General features: G+C 38.3%; 1 protein-coding gene across 2 annotated transcripts in view; it reads right to left on the bottom strand.

The window, feature by feature from the left end:
* LPGAT1 (lysophosphatidylglycerol acyltransferase 1) overlaps positions 1 to 20,869 on the bottom strand; it is a 67,810-nt gene that overhangs the window by 34,803 nt on the left and 12,138 nt on the right. For both annotated transcript variants that reach the window (XM_026072354.1, XM_026072355.1), the window contains exons 2-3: positions 6,938 to 7,056; positions 169 to 264 (exon numbers count right to left, since the gene is read on the bottom strand). In XM_026072354.1, the coding sequence (XP_025928139.1) occupies positions 169 to 264; positions 6,938 to 7,056 (215 nt within the window). The remainder of the gene's footprint in view (positions 1 to 168; positions 265 to 6,937; positions 7,057 to 20,869) is intronic.

Here is a 20,869-nt window from a genome sequence, read left to right as displayed (position 1 = left end):
AAAAAAAAAAGGTAGTTCAGAATAGCAAAGTTCTATCCAAATACACTTGCCAGGACAGTTATTTCCTCCTGCAGTCCAGCCAGGCAGACTAGCACAAGCAAGTCCCAGAACACCACAAAGTTCCAAATACAAGGATAAAACAAAGCACTATTGTATGCTTCCATTTACCTGTCTTATAAAGAAGTCTCCATGGATTAGAGACACAATGCCAAAGTTTGTATACTTAAAAATATGATCCATCAGCCACATCATCTGACGGACAACCTGAAATAAAAAAAATAATAAAAAAACTTAAGTATTGTGTGCAGAGAATCATGTATACACCAGTCATCATCTTTTTTTTTTTGAAGCTACTAAAAAGTCACCCTCATAACACCAATAGAAACAAGCAAATATATGGAATTAAGCCCTTTATGCTGCAAAGTAAGAAACAACAGAGGTGCTAAACCACTTCTCCCCCAAGAACAGTATTAAATACAGAATACCTTTTTAAAATTTAACATATGGTTCTACACTACAAGCCATGCTGTAGTCATTCCCACTCCATGTTCATGTACACATGGGACAATGTTTCTTACTGACATTCCACTATAATTTTAAGTCAGAACTGCGAACACAAAACATTTTCAGTTTTTATTAAAGGACACACAAAAATACAGGTTTGTATTTGAAGTCTCCAGCTTTTTCATGTCTACTATAAAAACATGTTTCCTTACATTTTTTGCATTGGGGATTTTGGGATGGGATCATTTCCTTCCCCTACTTCTGATACACGCATGCTCCATACATGCTCATCCTAGTCTTTGAACAGCAGCATTCACTAAGAGCTGGCTACAGCCCACATGCCATTAATGTCTTTTCCCCATGGTGGAGCAGCCACATGCATCCCTCAGCAATTTTGTTAAGTGCTCCTGACCAAGAAGCACATTGAGAAGGTAAAAATAGAGGTTGAGCCATTAGATTCACCTTGACCATTACTTCTATAGGACAATGAAGGCAGGTATTACATATGTCCAGTCCTTTGAGATTTAGAATAGGAAAAGTTACTTGAGAAGAAGTAAATAACAAGAGTATGGAAAAGCTGCTACTCCTGAGAGGTCTCTTCCCTTCTTGCTCCTACACACAGATTTTCAGAGGGGTACGAGTTGGCTTTCCAGAACCAGAAACTCCAATATCTCTTATATGCTCTCAGTCATACCTGAGGCTACCTGCTTTGACTCTTCCTATATTAGAATGTTGCACATTCAAAGACTGATCCGAGTTCAGTGAAACTTAAAGCCACACGATGTAATTCTCTTCCATTCATCATGATCAAGAAAGAATATGAAATCCACAAGACTCACATTATTTCTCTAGTAGTCAGAGGATGGGGTTTTTGAGTCTTAAACAGGCATGCTCTGTTTGGCATCTTTCAATTGTCTAAGATACATAACTAGGGACAAAGATAGAAATAGAGATGCTAGATTCTTTAAGAAAATACAATGCATTGTTCATGCATTAGTTGACTACATCTACCACTAAAGCATACTCTATGCTTACTCTTCAAATGCCAGAGGTTTGCACAGTCACTGAAATATTCAGAAGCCTACTGAATGCACACCCATGCTTTCAACGATACTTCTAACAAAACAGTTTGCTGCAGTGGATGATGGTGGCTTTTGTCTGTTTTCACATCTTTGCGTGTCTAAGCAGAAATTTAGAAAGAAACATTTTAGTGCAGGAATTCTGATATGCAAAATGTTAGATACAAAATGCAGATTATCAAACTCTTTGCAAAACAGAAGTCTCTCTTCCAAATACATCTAATTATCTCTTAGGAGTGCTCTGATTACCTATTTTCCTCTTTGATCACAGAAGCTATAATTGAATCCTGGGCTATATGCTTGGAGAAAAATAACTGTTACATACCTTGTTTCTTTTACTTATCCTTAAACAACTGGTGCAGGATGCTCAGCAAAGTGAAATTTGGCACACTTGTAAGAAAGTAACTGCCAAAGAACATCTGAGATGCTTTACTGTCATAGACATGCAGATAATCTTTCAGCTAAATCTAATGTAATGTATAGAAGCTAGCTATCTTTGCAGAAGAATACGTTACAAAAAACATCTCAACTTTTGCAGGTTTTTAGCATTAGCAAATTTTCTATTTGAAGAGTTTGGATAATGCAAGAGCACCAGTTTTGGACCCTCCAGCATCTGTAGAAGGAGAAAGGGAAACCAGGCCTGAGAGAAAAGAACAGCTCTCAGAGGTGAAAGGTTTTGCTTTGGAGGGTATGCTAGTATCCTCTCCTGTCTGCCAATAGCATTTCTTAGTAGATGCTAAATGTCCAAGGGAGCAAGGACACACTACATATTTGTGAGTGGTAAGAGAAAAATTAGCTCCTAGATATAGCTCCCCACTAGAGACTAATTTAGCCAGAGTGGTTCTAATACAACTATCCCTTAGGTAGTAATACATAGAAGAGACAGAATCTTAAAGTAAGAATTCTTCTCTGCAGAGAGGGACAATCTCCCCATTTCAGTAAAAAAGAAGGAAAAAAAAAAATGAAGGAAAGGTGTGTGCTAAGGATGAGAGTAAAGAAAAACATTTTTGAGAGGAGTTATTGCTCCCTAAGGCATCACAATACCATCAGTTTATGCCCAYGCACCCGCACAGAGAAGACACGCTGATGTAGGCAACCACATCTTTGCCATCAAGTTAACAATACTTCTGAAATTCCAATGATATGCTTTAGCCTGCAGCAATGGCCATACCACTGTCAGTGCTCATCTATAACTTTTACTTTTTGACAAAGATTATTCTATTACATCAAGTAGAGGCTAGGCCAACATCATTTTGCTGGAGGAGATAAGCAAAGGAGATATGCTGCTTCCCTGAAGAGTGAAGTTTTGAGGAGTCAACACTGGTCCCTAGACGCACTGTGGCAATCTTGGAGGAGCAACTCTTTCCCAGCAATGCTGGGACTTCTTTCCTCCCATACCAGTCTTCATCATCATGCACCAGCTTGCCATTTAGCTGACAAATTTAGATGACGGTAGGTTTCTCTTGGAAGTTTATGATTGCTTTTCAGAGCCTGGTCCATCTGACCATGTCTTAGAAGACATATAGCTTCTAACTAGCATCCTTGGACTTCCTCAGTCTTCTTGAGAAAGAGTGATTGTGTCAAAGTATATCAGTGTAACATAGTTTTAACCAAGACAACAGGCAGTTTGCTTTGAGTGGGCTGTGATCAGGTAAACTCCAGAGCTCAGTGATGTCAAATCTGCCTATGAGCCTACACAGTGGTTAGAGTACCAAGAGGAAAAAAAAAAAAAAAAATACATTCTACCACATAAAATAAAAAGAAGGGAGAGTTCAAAGAGCAATACACACCTAGTTATCTTGTTTGCAACCAACAGGTATGCCAGGTTAACAGATACTCATTCTGTTCTGCCATCAAGGGCAGAACAGAGGAAAAGGCAGGATAATGGTGGTTCTTCTCTCATTTAATATCCTCAGGAGCTAAACAGTGCTGTTCATAAGAGTCTTTTCTTGCACACATTTCAAGTAGGTTTAAGCAAACACACATTCAAAAACCATTTGAGCACAGACTCGTAGATGTTTAAGGACTGAAAGAGTTTTTGGACACCACTTCTCATGCTTTTTCCTTCCTCCTTCCTACCTAAGAGAAGTTTAGAATACGGAGGAAATTCTTCCTGATTCAATAACAAATAACAAATCTGGGCACCTCTTATTTATAGGCCTACTTTCATTTCCCTCTGCACAGATTTCAAACAAAAGCAACCTGAATAGACTGACTTTGATCTTTAAAGCACCCATCTGCGACTTCACAATGAAACCTGGGAATAAATGTCTTGCAACTTGCACTAAAAACAGCTAAAAGCAATTTTTCCCCTCCACTACAGTCTTTCAGCCAGTGCTTTCTTCTCTAGCTCAGAAAATACAGCCAAATTTATCATTCCTAATCCAGTCAGAGTGCTGTAAATGCAGCATTTTAACCTACTCCTCTTTGCTGAACACATCACATTTAATGTTGATGAAACATCCACTACCTTACTAACAGTTTGTTTTAACACTTACTTTCACAACTGAATTGCAACAATTTCTTGTGCTATAAGAAAAAGTGTATTAGGTCATTTCTGACTCAGCAGAAACCTTGCTCTGTGTGGCTTGTCTTATGGCAAAACTAGTAGTCAAACAATACTGGCCAGCCCTTAGCTAAAAGTTGTAATTTTAACACAAGCTTCACTTCCTTAATGAGAGATCAGGTCTCCCTTATTCACATAAGTGAATCTGAAAGAGAAGTGGCTTAAAGCATGCATTTTAGCTTTCTCTTTAAGTTCGAGGAGATTAAACTTGCTTAAAACAGATGTATATAAATGGTATTGCAGCCTAAGAATTAATACAATGCTAGGAAAAAAAATACCGTCATGTTTCCTTACAGGGTCTTCAGGAAATCTATTAGCAAGTTGCAAGAAAGATTCAGTATTCTACGCTTTGCTACACAGAAAAAAAACTGAACTTTGTCTTAAATTGAACRCTTCTGAGGCCTTAAATTAACTGTAAAGAAAGGCAGCAGCAAACGGGCAAGTGCTCATGGATTACATCTGGATTCAGTCCACACAGCCTGGTAAATGAAAGCAAAGGAAATTTTGAACTGTTACAGGAGAAAGCTCTTCCTAGGTCTGCCACTGCCCTATAGCTGAGAAGCAGCCTTTGGTAAGTCATTTTACTTCTCTGTGCTCCCTTCTACGCCAAAAGAAAATGAGTCTTTCACCCTCAGCAAAGAACGCTGAGAGCTAGAAAGTGTTGTTTGAACAGTAAAAAGTGTTTATTAATCAACGCAGCTTAACTACCTAAACAAAATAAAAGCAATTCTTGTAAAATACTATCTTGTTACACACAGATAAATAGCAAGCTTCTGGAGGACTCCATGTGAAGTTTAAACTATATTAAAAAACAACTTCCTCATTTTAGTTGCTTTTTAATTTTTTTAATTTCATCAGGACAGTTTTTCTTTTATTACTCCAGTGGTTTCACGTTCTCTCAAAGAGAAGACAAATCTGTACGCCTGTTCAGAAATACGAAGCATGCTATTTAAAAACACCTGATTCAGCAGGTTCTATCAAGGATAAACTATCCTGATCTTTCTCATTATTTTTAGCCACTTGTACTACTCATGCAATATTTTAAGCATGTGTTGAAGCTTGTACCTTTTGTTAGCTAAAAAAAGCTAAATCCATTCTAGGCTTAGGACTTGTATATTCTTGGAGCAATGATTACAACTATTTAAGGGGGGGGGGGAACTGATTTTTAAGAATGCTTTGCTTTTCTGAAAGCCACCAAACCCAAAAGTCTCCACAAGTGGAGGTTATTTCCCCCCTCTACACCTTCCTCCTTTCTTTAGCATCTTCCACATTTACTGGAACTTACTCTGTTCTGACTGAAGATTTTTATAATGATGTTGGTAACTGCAACCCTCAAATCTAATACCTCTGTTTCATTTGTATAATTTATCTATGGAGTCAAAGAAGTTGGATAAATATGGTTTAGACATATATACACACAATACATACACATACATACACGTGTGTGTGTACTGGGATACATACATGARTCAATGAATTTCTACAATATCAAAAACTTTTAATGCATCTGGAACTTCAAAAGTCAAGGTTACATTAAATGCACATCCACAGGACAGCATCTTCACATTTATGTCTTTATGGCATCCCAAAAGACTGTCCTAAGGATAGTTTTGATGAAGGGAATTAAGAAATTCCCTAGAGTTTATTCTGTCATTTTACTCATTTGGGTACAGGACAGTACTAAAATACATAACTTCCTCAATTCCTAAAGGAATTAAAGCAATTAAAAGTACTTTTAGAACATTGTCTTCTCTGCACTATAGCAGAAAAGAAGAAGCAAGTCTCTTTGGCAATCCTGATTGGCATTTTCATACTTTCCTAATCATAACTGAATATTTGTGCCAGCTCTGTAAGATCTGGGAAAAACTCTACAAAAATGTTAATCACTGATAGAGACATAGTGTATGCAAGATCTAGATTAATATATACTAAGAAAAATATCGGGTCAGTTACAAGTCGTGCAGATGCAAGGAAGAACAGTTGCTTTCCTCATTTCCCACACTGTGGCAGCAGGAGAGAAGATAACATTTTAAGCTACACACAGCTGATTCAGTATGCAGTTTTTCAGTCTGCCAGGTATGTCTCCCACCCTTTGTAGCCTAATCATCCACACCCCTTCCTCCCGATTTCCCCATAAATTTAATTTCCTGTTTAGAACTCGCTCCAGAGTTTCCAGCATTACATTCCCTAGATGTGAAATTTCTGAACAGCAACATGCGAGATGACTGACATTAGTTGCACTTCTCATCAAGAAACGCTTAAAAGTTTTTGAAAGAGCAGCTCAAGGAATTCTGACTTTAGCTAGCTTAGCCTGGACATGCTCTCATAGCAAAGTCATTTTCGATTTCTGAACTCCTATCCAAAATCCCATACACAATTTACTTCTAACTTCATGAGAAAAATTCTATTCTGGAGTGAAGTCATAAGCACGAAATTAAACCTATGTTGGTTTAAGCAAAGTTGGGGTGAATTGTGTGAGGGCACGGGGTGACACAATGACTATCCGCAAGGAGATCTGCTTCCCTACATATTAACCTAGACAGGATCCACACAGTCTCAACTTGTACCTGACCTTCTTTGAAGGCAACATTTACCATCTCAAATCTGCTCCAAGCTACTGGCTGTCACATTACACCAAATCTAAACAAAAAGCTTCCCATTTAAGGCTGTAGGATTACTTGATGGATTAACACACAAAAGAGTTATTAGTACTACACACAGATGCAAGCACACACAGGGTAACAAGTAGTATACATAGAAGATATCCCACTCCCCAGTTGTAGCCTACCGTGCCTTTATCCTGAAGGCACATCATGAGAGTGCAGACATCCCCTGTTGCTTGATGGTTCACCAGCACCATGGCTTCATCTTCTGATACTGCTTTAACATCGTCACCCCATTCCACTACTATTAAAAAAAATAAAAAATAAAAATAAAAGGTAAACTTTACAATGACTACATTGCTAATTTCACTAGCAACGAAACAAACCAAAAAAAAAAAAAAAAGACCCCCACACCCAGACAGTTATAATAAAGAAACCTACATGCTACATGTAGATTTAAAATTGGCACATAACATAAAGACAGGAAAATCAGCAAGACCATTTTTCCAAGCAAAGGGTTTCCAGCTTAGTTTTAAACTGCATGCGCAAAATACGGACAAAACAAAAATACGTCATCAGAACATATGCACAGAGACTGATCTTTTTATGTCATTACACCATTCTATATTTAGGGTCTCAAAATTACATAAGCTTTTGACCCAGCTTTCAAATTCAACTATCTCACCTCATTAGATTAAAAAAAAAAAATCAGATTGTCAAAAATGTTTTTTCTTGTTTTTAATCTCAGCAAGTCTGTTTCATTTCTACACTTACTCTGGTAAAAGCAAACCAAAAAAATCTGTAGTTGGTACATTATGTTTAAAATGCTACATTAAACAAACAGTAATCTGAATCTAAACAAGGTAATTATAGACAAGAAGGTGGGTTCAGAAAATGAGCTGCTCAGATGACAGGAACTATTAGTCATTATTTTGTAAACCAGAGACCAGATATTTCAGTGGCAAGAATGACATCAGGAGGAAGCTACAGCTGTTGATCATCCAATATTTACTAGCAAAAATATGCTGAGGTGAGGAAAAAAAAATAGTTAAAATCGCTAATTGCATCATCACAAAGTAACTAAATAGAGAAAGAGAAGAAGGTCTCCTACAGAAGAACAGAGGATGGAAAACTGGAAAAAACCTGCCATAAATCCAAGATCAGCATACATCTAATGCTGTTATTGGGGCAAAGAGACAAATGAGCAGGGTCTGGACCTCTTCAATGAAAGGGATGGTTAACTTCAATGCAGGGGAGAGGGAAGGGATGGCCAGGGAGCAGACTTCTATAAATTCAAAAGGAAAACTAAGATTCACTGCCCATACAGGTAGGATATGATTTTTTATTTTTTCTTCTGTATTTGTGCAGTATCGTAAGGGGTTCTTACCAGCTATCATTTCCAAATAGTACACCTTCGCTACTGAATCTTTAGTACAGCTAAGAAAGGCTTTATTAACAGGCCTACAGACAGCACACAAGACCATTAAAGGGATATACCTCTATTACTATCCATCTTCTACACAGTAGTTTAATTGAGCAAAAGCAATAGGCTATAGGCTACACACTGAAGACAAGAAGCAATAACCCATGCATACTATGGCTTCTCAGTCCTTGCAGAAATCCAATTTGCACCACACGTTTGAAACTCGCAGAGCTGCTGTTCGTTCCTAACAACTCCAAAACTAGTACTGAATTGAGACCTAAACAGACGTGTATTTGGACACAGGTATATAGAATCAGATGACCGACAGGGAGGCGAGAACACCATTCATCCCACAATGTTTAACTGCCTTTCCCTCTCCCTGGTAAGCTAAGCCCTGATTTCTCCTCAGTATAACTAGGAAGGTTCTTATTTTGCTAGAAAAAAATACATTTTAGCATATTACTAGAGGACCAGCGTCTGACACTGAAGCTTTCAGATCAGGTCCAAATCAAAGGAAAATGGCGGTGCGGGGGAAGCTTCTGCAGTTACCTAAAATGTTCTGCCTACTCCTGTTAAATGTAAGAGACTGCACAAACACACAACCAGTTTAAAAAGCATTAAGAAGTTTCAGCTGAAATATAGTAACTAACAATTTGGCTCTGTTGTCCACTCCCAAATGCAAGGTAAAAAAATACTTGATTTAATCCTTTAATTGATTTATTCAAGTCATGTTATCTGTCAGCTGGTCAGGCTAATAGCTCAACTTCTGCAGCTCAGCTGACAGGTAGTAAGTTATTAAACCACAGTAATTCGGCTGTATATCCTCCAGTTTCTCTTCCCTCTGTCATTTCTCCTTAGGCAACCAGGCTCTCTCTTGTGCTTGATGCTACTTCGGCCAATTGATGGAACTGATTATCAATGAGAAAAGAATCAGTTCCTGCAGTCCTTCAAAGATCATTTCGAGATGGGAAATAGAATAATAAACCACAAAAGTGCACAGAAAGCCACCGACATTAACACAGTTTTTAAAGAAGGAAAAAAAAAAAATCAACATCTAGATTTTAAGTTCACAGTGTCCCTTTAAATTCAGGGGGAATAAATGCCTGTCTTAATTAAATTTTTTCACTGCTCTGAAATTTTCCAAAACGAGTGCTTTTTTCTTTAAGAAATACTTGTGCTATTACATTCCTCCACACTAAGTGGAAACATTCAAATCAAAGCCCCAGATGCATGGCAGCTGAACCAGGAACACTGCTTCGCTCCACTATAAAAAGACAAAAACAGTTCAAAGACAAATATCTGTCGCTCAGGGCAGCTAAAAACCAGCAAGCGTTCCTCCATGATTTCCTGCTACTGCCAGGACACATTTTATAATGATACCAGTCCTGTGTCTACAGCCTCACAATAGTTAGATTTCTGCAAATGTAAATGAAATAATACAAAGAAAGGAAGAAACAGGAACTCAGTTTTAGCTGGCAATTTGAAATCATGGTAAATTCAGTACCAAGCAAATTTGGTAATCCCGATCAGTAATGAAGTCTTTTACCCTTAAAATACGCACAGAAATGGTTTAGCTATTAGAGATGCTTCATTTGTGACTTAGTGTTGTAAGAAAAAGGACTCTCCAGGAATGGATCAAGACTCAGCACGTAAATGCAAATAAATGCAAAACAAAGATTTAGCCTTCCCTTACAACAAGACATCCAAAATGTATACAAGTCTCTAAAACATCAATAAAGCATTTTAAATAATCAGCTGCAAACAGAGCTTTTTATGAGCTGCTCCTTGCAGAGCTTAAAGAAGAAAATAATAAAAGCAATAAAAGAGTTTTTTTTTCCACGTTGTAACTGAACTAGTGCATCTAAATGTAGCTATTGAGAGCTCTCAGAACACTTGGCTGCTTTGTAATCATGTCCTTAACATAACCGTGTGCGTATAAGTGATACTATGAAAAAATATCAAAGCACTTTAATAGTAGTAAGTCATTAGGCTGGGCAAATGACTACGCAACTAACAGCTCAGTGGATTTATTTTATACTCTTGAACATACCTGGCAAGACTGGCAGTCTAGTAATCTGCACGTTGCCTGCAAGTGAAACGGTGTTTTGATTTGCATACCAATTAATATGAACTACTTCATATTACTACATATACTACTTCATACTTCATTTTGCATGTAGCATTTTAAGTCTTCAAAAATGTTTTGAGAATTTTTACTCTTGCTTCTTCACTGTAGTCAATAGTTTCACTGCAGTGTGTGCCATAAGAACATGCAGAAATTTTTTTGGCATCTGAGTAACTTAAGTACTAACAAACAGTACTAATGAACACCTGGGTTTATTATTTCAAAATGTATCGAGTTTCAACTCCTTATTTCTTCACAGAATTGGAAAGCAGAAAAAGGAAAGCCTCCTGACAGAAGTTTCAACAACTATTAGAAAACGGGCAGTGAAGGCAATGAGTGTAGTTCTCATATTAGTGTTGACCAAATCTAAAAGCTCCCATACTAATTCCGTAAATAAAAAACAAGAAAAGACTGATACTTTATGGCAAGGTCAGGGAAATCCTTTAGCGTTATTACAATTATTAAAAACCCAAACCCCATAAAATGAAGAACTACATAATACATTTGAAAACTACAATATTCTTAAATGCATAAGTGATTTGGGTTTCCACTTAAACACCTAAGTCCAAGAGGGAAGACTTTAAGAAAAAAAATTCCAAGAAGTTGCAGATTAGCAACACTCAGGACGAAGCAGTATAACCTTTAATCAATCACTCGCAAACTTTTAGGAACAAGTAATCAGCATTATTAATTGGCACTCTCCTTTGCTTCCTCAAAAGTGACCTTGCTTTCTAAAAGAAGGAACTTTATATTAGGTATAAAATAGTAACTGTAAGTAACCAGGTCTCCACATTTTAAACATTCCTCCTCATAATCCAGCATTTATGGTTGGCGCATTATAACCCTGTTTTAGCGTTGTTGATCAAAGGCTAGCCAAAGCATGTTTCAGCTAGAGCAGCCACACACAGTTGTTCAATTCATTTGCGTCTTTGTAGATAGGATTCTCTGATAGCTGGCATTGAGAAATCCAAGAAGTGATGCCAGAGGTTAAATATTACTTAACATGCTTAGACCTCATAAATAAATAAATAAATAAATAAAATAAAGACGTCCTAAAGGTAGGGTTTTTTGTTTGTTTGTTTGTTTTAAACAAAAAGGCTAAAGGTATTTGTGTCTGCAGAGTGATATACTTAACTATGGTGAAAAAAGGAATCAAATCAATTGTCTAAAATCAGGTTACAAATAGTATTTCACATTTATTAAGCAAGAATTTTAGGGTTAGAAGGCATTTAAGAAAACATTATATAAATGTATACAGACACACTATTGGAGAGAAAAGAATAGCTTCTCCTATCCTATTCATTTCTTCCAAAGTTCATTCTTACTGACAGAGAAGCCTTCATATAATGTCAAAGTACGTACAAGGCATATGGGTGATTTTAAGTAATATAAATGCACAATCCAGAAAAGAAGGGAAAGAACACGTATACATCATCATATGGTAGCTTTAAACACAGCTTTGCTTAACATGTTATTTTTCTTATGCTATTAAAGAATGCATTTTTTAATCAATAAAAGTACTGTAAATACCAATGCTACTACAATATATACATCTTAAGGCTGTAAAAACACAGTTCCAGACAGAAGTTTGATTCCAAAAAAGCATCTTTTACAACTAACTTGATTCAGGCCTTTGTGATAATAATAAACTGACTTCCACTACAGATTTTTTCTTTTATTTTCGTCAGTGAAAATGCTTATCACAGAAAAGTCAGAAAAGGAGAACAAGCTGGGGAAGAGAAACCTCCAACAAAGTGAGTCTTAGTTTATTACACATACTATAGGAACTGTCTGAGTTTAATATGTCCCAAGCATCATCTTCATTTTCCTGCAGGAAACCATTTTGTACACCTGCACATCTCACTCTAGGAAACAACATACATTTCCTTTTGCCTTCAGTTCTTGGCTTCCCTCTTCTATTTTTGCAGTTTTCACAACTATACTAGCATAAACCAGAGCAGCCAAGAAGCAATACCACTGTCTGTTCTGCTGCTTCGATTATTGGAAAGCAGCTCCCAAATCGAAGAACAGGACGGAGCGCCAGAGTCCTCCTGGAGGACCTCGGGCTCCTGAGTCAGGCCACTCACAGAGGCAGCAAACCGTACAGCACGTTCCTCCCCAGTGATGGAGAAAATACATTAAGTATTAACTACTCGGAGGAACATCGGTGCATTCCTGAACGAATCCCCCAAAGTTCTAATCCCTTACGTACTGCAGACGTTAAAATGGCCAGAAAACCATTGCTTGTTTGCAGTCCAGAAGAAGGAGAAGCAAAACAGTGGGGCAGGCTCCCACATTTCTCTCACTGCAAAGGAGTAGTTTTTCCTATTTCTAACATACTTATGAAATGAAACATTGGAACAAAAAGTAAAGGTTATTAAAGGAAACTGAAAATGAAGTAATCAGTCTTAGAAACTAAAAAAAAAAATAAAAAAAAAAAATTAAGGAATGTCAAAATACGATCTAGTAAAGGATGAAGTTTCGCCTTTTGCTGGCTAAATGCTTCTGGATGTTCTTGGATGACCAAAGAGCTCTAACACCATAAATGACAGAAGCAAAGAAACATATTTATGTTTAAAAAAAAAAGTCTAGAAGGGTATCAGATAAGTTCTTACACAGAGCAAAAACAAGATTAGCAGCTTTGTAAGACTACGTTTTACACAGTGAGAAAGAAACCTATTACGACAAATCACAGGAGCACAAGTCTGCACATATGACAAAAATCTTCTGAGGAATATTCTTCCACATACATTCCATTGCTCCCTGTACAGATATTAAGGATTTGAAAATATTAATCAGAAGAACAAGAACATACAAAGTTTTCTACCAGTTTGCATCATGCAGCACCACAATCGGAGCCAAAGACAGAATACCATAGTCAATCCCTTGATGCAAAGAGGTCCAGCAACTTGCTTAAGCAGACTCTTTTAGTCAAACAAGGCTAATGAGTTCCACATGTCAGTCCATGTCTACAAGGATAATTTTTTTCTTTTACAAGTGAGAAAAGATTCCCACCACTCAAGCTAATGACTTATATATCAAATCCACAGAATATGTTTTCACTTTTCTTTTTTTAAACACAGAAGTCAGACTCTTGCAGTTCCATCCACAACATGTACATTTACACTTAAGAAGAATGTAGTCCAAAGTCAGTTTTGCATAAATTCATAGCATGATCTTAAAATCATCTTCAGTGTACTGTATATTGGAACTACAGTATTTTAAATATGGTTACAATGCAAAATAATGGTAAGTTGAGAGAAAATATGACTACAAGACTGTTTTATGAGAAATAGCCTGGCTTTTCTACAATTAAAGTCATTTTGAACATAGGGAAATTTCAGAATACAACACCATTACAACAATTCAAGAACTTTTCTCTTTCTAAAAGGCCGAGTACCTTGGAAAAGTAGTTATAAGAGGAAGGTTTTTCTTTTCCCATAAAACATACCAATGAAGCTTAGCAATCGTATCATTTGCTCGCTGTTGTTACCCTTATGGCCCTTTCAAGTAAAAAAGTTGGCTGTGGCTTTATATTTTTAACAACTCTTACCCAGCAGATTACTACAGTACTTTACAAGCTCTGAACCATCAGACAGAAACGGAGCTGACAAACAGGGTCTGCCACATCAAACACAGTAACAGACAGCAACTACTCAATAGAAGTTCCATGGCACTTTTTATTTTTTTAAAAGATTATAGATATCTTTAAGAAAATTCCCACCTGCTGTGCAAGATGGAGAATTGGTACTTTCCCAGACTCAAGTCTGAAAAAGTTTAGAGGCAGGCCTTCCCTTTATATATAACCAAAAAGAGTAAGAAATAAAGGGGAAAGTTTCATTTAGAACACAAAAAGGGACATGGCAGTCTGAAATTCAAGATGTCAACACTGACGACTTCAGCTTTAAGAAAGTAAAGTTGTGGGGAAACAGGGGGGAAAAAAAAGTACAAGTCCAACTGGAGCCCAGTCACTAGTGGTGTACCCCTGTACTTGATACTGGGGCCAGTACTGTTCAGCATCTTCATTAGTGACCTGGACGATGGGACAGAGTGCACCCTCAGCAAATTTGCTGATGATACCAGACCGGGAGGAGTGGCTGATACACCAGAGGGCTGTGCTGCCATTCAGAGGGACCTGGACAGGCTGGAGAAAGGAGCAGAGACGAAACTCATGGAAGTTCAACAAGGGAAATGCCAAGTCCTGCCCCTGGGGAGGAATAACCCCAGGCACCAGGACAGGCTGGGGACCAACCTGCTGGAAAGCAGCTCTGCAGAGAAGGACCTGGGGCTCCTGGGGACGAGTTGACCATGAGCCAGCAATGTGCCCTTGCGGCCAAGAAGGCCAAAGGTATCCTGGGCTGCATTAGGCAGAGCATTGCCAGCAGGTCAAGGGAGGTGTCCTTCCCCTCTACTCAGCCCTGGTGAGGCCGAACCTGGAGAGCTGCGTCCAGTGCTGGGCTCCCCAGTACAGGAGAGACATGGACATACCGGAGCGAGTCCGGCCAAGGCCCATGAAGAAGGGACTGGAGCATCTGACATATCACGAGGCTGAGAGAGCGAGGGCTGTTTAGCCTGGAGAAGAGAAGGGGGTTAAATCAATGTGTATAAATACTTTGGAGGAGGGGAGGGTAGTAAAGAAGACAAAGCTAGACTCTTCCCTGTGGTATCCAGCAACAATATAAGAGGCAATGGGGACTAACCGAAATCACGTGAGCCTCTGCGCTGGATAAAAAGAAAGGGCAAGACAGCACACAGACAGAAAAAGATGGGATGATGGCAGCACCAGTTGGACCAGAATGAACTCTTACAGAACCACATCCTGCTGTTGGCTGGAAGACCAGCTGGGCAAGTCCCATTGGCCCAAGGTACAAAGCATGACCAGCATGAGTAACTAAAGCCACCTTCTCAATTGCAGTGCATTTCTTTAAAATAAATAAATAAATAAATTATATACATCTCATTAAACACGTGGTCTTTAGACCATGGTAAGTGTGGGGTTTTGCTCTTTTACAGAACTTAGAATGTGATAAAAATGTGTAACCTCTCATTCCTTCCCTTTCCTCTGTAAGCTTAAGTACAAAAAGGAAAAATAAACATCCTTGTTGTAAGCACTCTGTAGCCATGTGCCACACACTCTGCAGAACCACTATTCTGGCAGGAATACAATGAGAGTTGTTTGATTTTTTAATGGGTTTTGAATTTGTCTGAGGAAAGCAAATTAAAGAAAATATGAAATATTTCCTCTTTCTTTTTAAGAGAGTACTCTGAAAGCACACCCACTGTCGCAATTAAAAATTACTGCATCAAAACAATAACCTGAGCTGTTTTGCAGAGTCAACTGTCTACGAAGCAGAATCTACCCAGGGGCAGTATCACAAACTACAATAGTATTACTAGTTTCCTTCTGAGTCACTGGCAATGGTATGCATTACTAATTTGATCCTGCTGCTTGTCTTTCCAGATGCGAAATTCCCAGTGATGGCAAGGAGAGTCATTCATAAGGTACTTTTCCTCCATCAACTGTTAAGGTGTCTCAAAAGGCACAGCTACTGCATCACGTCCTCTAAAACAGGTAACAAATACAGGATCAAAAGCAGGTCTTCCCAATTAAGCTTCAAAGTAGACAGTGACCAGAGAATACACCCAGGTTCAAGGCCCTAACTAATGGAACATTTTTCAGAATGTGTAATCAATGCCAAAAAAACACTATATCCAAATCAACTATGTGGAAAATCTCTTTAAGGTAATAGTCTAGTCAAAGCAAATGACTTGTGAAATATCAGTCCGGTTTCCTTCAGAGAGGAAAAACTACAGTCTTTAAAAGCAGGGGGAGTGGTTGAAACCCGCTTTGTAGCCTCAGCTGTTAACTCTGAGGATCTTGATCGCAAGAGAAACAGAAGAAACGCAAGATGTGAACTAGTTGGTCTAGTACAAGCCGGCTAAGGCAAGCAATTAATCAACAAGCCAACCTATGGGACCACAGTACTCCCAGAGTTTCCATTCAACTGCTCTGCTACTTACACACAGTTGTGCACTGCAACATCACAGGGCTTTCTATTAGGAAACAAAAATTATTCTCTATACCATGGAACTATGGTCTGCACCATGTAGTCCAGAAAAATATTAGTACTGAGGAAAATGGACAAATAAACCGGGGGGGGGGACGGGACGGGACGGACAACAACTACCCACAGGACAGAAACAAGCCTTCAAACAAGTAACTGAGGAGAACCTGTAATTCTGTTTCAAGGAAAAAAAGATGAGCATAGACTGTTATGGCTACGAAGAAATAAAGACAAGAATTATCTGTTACTGTACACAGGTAAGTAATTGGATGTCACCAGCAGGTTCAATCAGGTTTTCCCATAAGGGCACATAAAATCAAGTGCTAACACATGAACACAGGTCCAAAGGACTGAGTAAAATGACTATTTTCAGAGATTAGGCCTGTGATAATCAAAGGGGATGGCTGCAACTTGTGCATGCTGGTTATTCTTTTAATTACACCTAGATAATACTATGCTGCAATGCTAAATGTCTAAGGCCATTACTGATCACTATCAAAGGTAATATGTAGCAGGTTTAGAGGTGCAACTCTGAGATGTCACCCACTGTGGATTTTTTGCTTTACTTTTTTTTCTTTTTTTTTTTTTAATGGCTTAGCTCTTAGACAACCTGCACGATAAAGAAAATTTCCACAGTACAAAACTGGCCACTTCTCCAGCAGTGTGCCCTTTCCATGATGAAGGCTAACCACATATAAGGCTGCATTAGCAAATGCACAGCCAGCAGTTTGAGAGAAGTGATCATTCCCATTTATTGAGCTTGTGTGAGACTACATTTGGAGTACTCTGTCCGGTTTTGGGCTCCTCAGTCCAAGAAGGTCATTGATAAATTGGGTTGAGTCCAGCGGACAGCCATCAAGGCAATTGGGGTCTGGAGACATAGCGCACAAGGAGAGGCTGGGAGAGCTGGGTTTATTCATCCTGAATAAAGAAGAGAAGGATGAGGGGGAAAAATATAATTACTGTCTTCAACTATCTGATATATGGTTATACAGAAGATGGAGCTAGACTCTTTGGATGCCCAGTGCAGTTACAAAGGACAACAGACATGTTGCAGCAAGAAGTTCTAACCAGATAATGAAAAATATTCTTCGTAATCGTTGAGGATTGGAAGAGGTGCCAAGAGGCTGTGAAGTCTCCATCCTAGGAGATATTCAGAACTTGACTTGATACAGCCCTGAGCAACCTAACGTAGCTAAAAAGCCGGTCCTGCTTTAAGCAGGGAGTTGGACCAGATAATCTCCATTATTCCAACCTCAATTCTACAATTCTATATGAAGATTGTACAGAAATAGAGGAAATTATTTTTTCAATAAGATTTCACACTTTGGGATTTGAAAAAGCCTCAAAATGCTATATGGCTTATCTCTGATTCAAGGTCTGCTGACTCCTACTAGGACAGTGAAGAGGCTACCATCCCTCCAGCAGATGCATCAGAGTTAACAGCTAAGTCCACATCTCAGCTCACAGTTAAAAGCCATCAGCTTCAGTTTATTTAATATACTGTGTTGTGACCTCTGGCAACTGAGGACTCAGATTGACAGCTCTTGCTAGATTTAATTGTGGTAGCCTAGAAGGGTATCCGCTTCCTCCCCTCCACACAGAAATCCAAGAGATCAGGAATCACAGACCTCTGCCTGTCTGTGTTGCAAAACCCCTTTCAAAGTGGACAGATTGCAATCCTTACTGCTTCTGGATAGTAATACAAAAGATTTGGAAAGAAGGAACTTCTTAGAAAAAGCTTATATAAATTCTCTGGTAACTGCTGCACTGCCCAAAATGAATGTTCGATTAAATCTGCACAAGACTGTCAATTATTTAAAAAGACATGAAAGCTTTATAATAACTTTCTCTATAAGCTGCTACTCTGTTTAAACTGCTGTTTAAGTTAAAGAAAAAAAAACAACAACACACACAGGGGAGTAGCTGGAAAGCTACAGTCCTATGCACACAGAAGATCATGCTACCACTTAGTCTAGTTTTCTGTATCAGCCCAGCTGAAAACATGACTTAAAGAGCAAGTGACTGGTGGCTTATGGCAATGAATATGCTCAGGAAGAGATGGCTATTTCCTTTCCTTTCAAGATTTGCAGATGTACAAGCTTCCCATATGATTTCAAGGAATCCAGAACATCTAGAAGCTTTTTGAAGAAAAAGCTGTCTTTTCCTAAAAAATGACAACCACCAAAATAATGTGACATATTCAGCAACCTCACAACAAAATATCCCAACACGATACAATAGTAAAATCTTTCTGCTGACAGCAGAAAAACTTAAGAGAATTTAGTTATTACCTATTGCACAAGAGACCGGAGAGGCTAGCTAGCAATGAACACACGAGTTGGAAGTCCCAATCTCACAATTTCCATTTCTAACTACAAGTTTTAAATTATTGTATCTTTTGGGACTACAAACCTTTCAGAGAGCTATACTACAGTCTCTTTCAAGTTAAACACATGCAGAATGCAGAAATTTGGTACCAGATTGCACTAAGAGGGAGAGCAATTTCTCACAGGAAACCAAGACAGCACGCTATTCTACTGTGCTTGTATTTCACCTAGAAAGCTAACCTAATCAAAGGTTTTCGGTACCCACGGATTTCTCTGAAGTACCTTGAGGCTTATCAAATACAGGAACCAGAAAACTGTAATAGGACTGGAAGTGAGTGAACACTCTTTTCCTTAAACAAGATGTGGAACTCACCTAAAACAACTGAAATGCTGCATCCCTCTAAACCAAACCATCATCCTATTTAATCAGAAAAGGCTTGATCAGACCCCAGGTGTTCAACTGCTTAACTCTACAGCGATACCAATGGGACTGGGAGCAGCCAAGGATTACAGCCAAAAGGATAAGAATCAAGAAAAGCTGCCAGAGTGACGACAAGTAAGAACTGAGAGATCGCACTTTCTGGAATACATGGTAAGTGGAAAAAAACAAAATAAAAAAAACAGAATTAAACTACTAAGCAAGGAAACTGTCTCCTATTCTTCAAATTCAACTGGGCACAGGAAAATATGATTTTGCACATGTTCTCTAAATAAGTCAGACTGATTCAGAGAAACACCACACTATCATCACTTTCTCCTCCTAATGGAAGCAAACTGCATAATTTTAATTACTGGCTGACGGTTCTGGTCAAGAAGACCGACAATACTATTACTGGAAATGAAGATTTTGGAGGTCATAAGACCACCCCTGTAGTCCAGCTCTGGTCATTACTTTTTACCTATCTAAATTAACTTCAGTTTCCTCTTTGTATTCTTCACATCTTGCTTAAATCACTACAAAACGCTACTGATGCTGTGCCTTGTTACACCACTGACATTTTCCAGCTCAGTTCAYGATACACTACAAATAATCAACACATAAAAGAAATGCTAGCTGTATTTGAGCAACCCTTTACTTTTAGATTCTCTCTCTTAAATGGCCTACACGGGAAAGGCGAAGGGCAACTACGCGCATTTGTTTACCGCCTCCCTCCAGTGACGTCAGAACTGAGGAGCTTGTTTCCCTTTGAAGGGCATTGACCATTCAAACCTCCTCAACTCGGCCAAACCCAGATGGAGGAACAGAGCTACTGAGCGTCTGAACAATCATAAGGACAGAAATATATAATAGCACAACACATTTTGAGATTGCAAGAGTAGGATAACTTGAAAAAAAATCAGTGTTCACAAACAACAAAATTGGGCACCGATCAAGCAGCTGCAGCATTATTCGCTCCTGCCCTCACACACCTTTGTGTACTACTCCAGTTGCAATGTGTTAGGATCACCATATACCATAAAACAGACTCAAGTGATTGGACGTTTTCAAGTTGCATTGGTGGAGGGAAAAAAATAAAAACAAACTTAAAAATGAAAGGCATGCAAAGAAGCAAAAAATTACCTGGATACAGATGCAAGGAAGTACAAGGACAAAACTTTTAAAGGAAGCCTTGGATGCTTGCACCATTAGGTTTCCAGGACTTTATTAAATTTCCCACCCACATTACAAACAAGAGGCTTTAAAACAAAAAGGTTGTAACATGAACAAAAACTGCAAACATTTCCCCTTGGACTTTCTAGGTACTATGTCCATTTTTTCAAATAATAGATTTTATAAAGGACAGGAAAAAATAGTCTTCCGTTACCACAACTTTAATCAAAGTAATTTAATATTAAACAATAAGAAGTTAATGGTGCAGTTTAACATAACAGCAGATTCCTAAATTCAATTTTCTATTTCTGTGTATGTAAGTCTCATAATTAAAACAGGAGGCCACTGTAAGTTTGAAAAGCATGCTGTAAAATATTTAACAGAATAATTCCAGCTGGGAACTTAAGTTACAAAAAATATTAAGTACCCTTAGTGGTACAATGTAGCAAAAGACCTAAGCTAACAGACAAAAAGCACTTACCATATTTATATCCATGCCCCAGGTTATCCCACAGTAGTTCAGTGACTCTTAAGAAATAAATGTGTTGTCACATTTCAGGTTGCCAGTAAGCAGAAGTGCTTT

The sequence above is a fragment of the Apteryx rowi genome, unplaced genomic scaffold, assembly GCF_003343035.1.
Source record: "Apteryx rowi isolate R43461 unplaced genomic scaffold, aptRow1 scaffold_34, whole genome shotgun sequence".
Taxonomy (NCBI): domain Eukaryota; kingdom Metazoa; phylum Chordata; class Aves; order Apterygiformes; family Apterygidae; genus Apteryx; species Apteryx rowi.
This window is presented reverse-complemented; position numbering and strand designations above follow the sequence as displayed.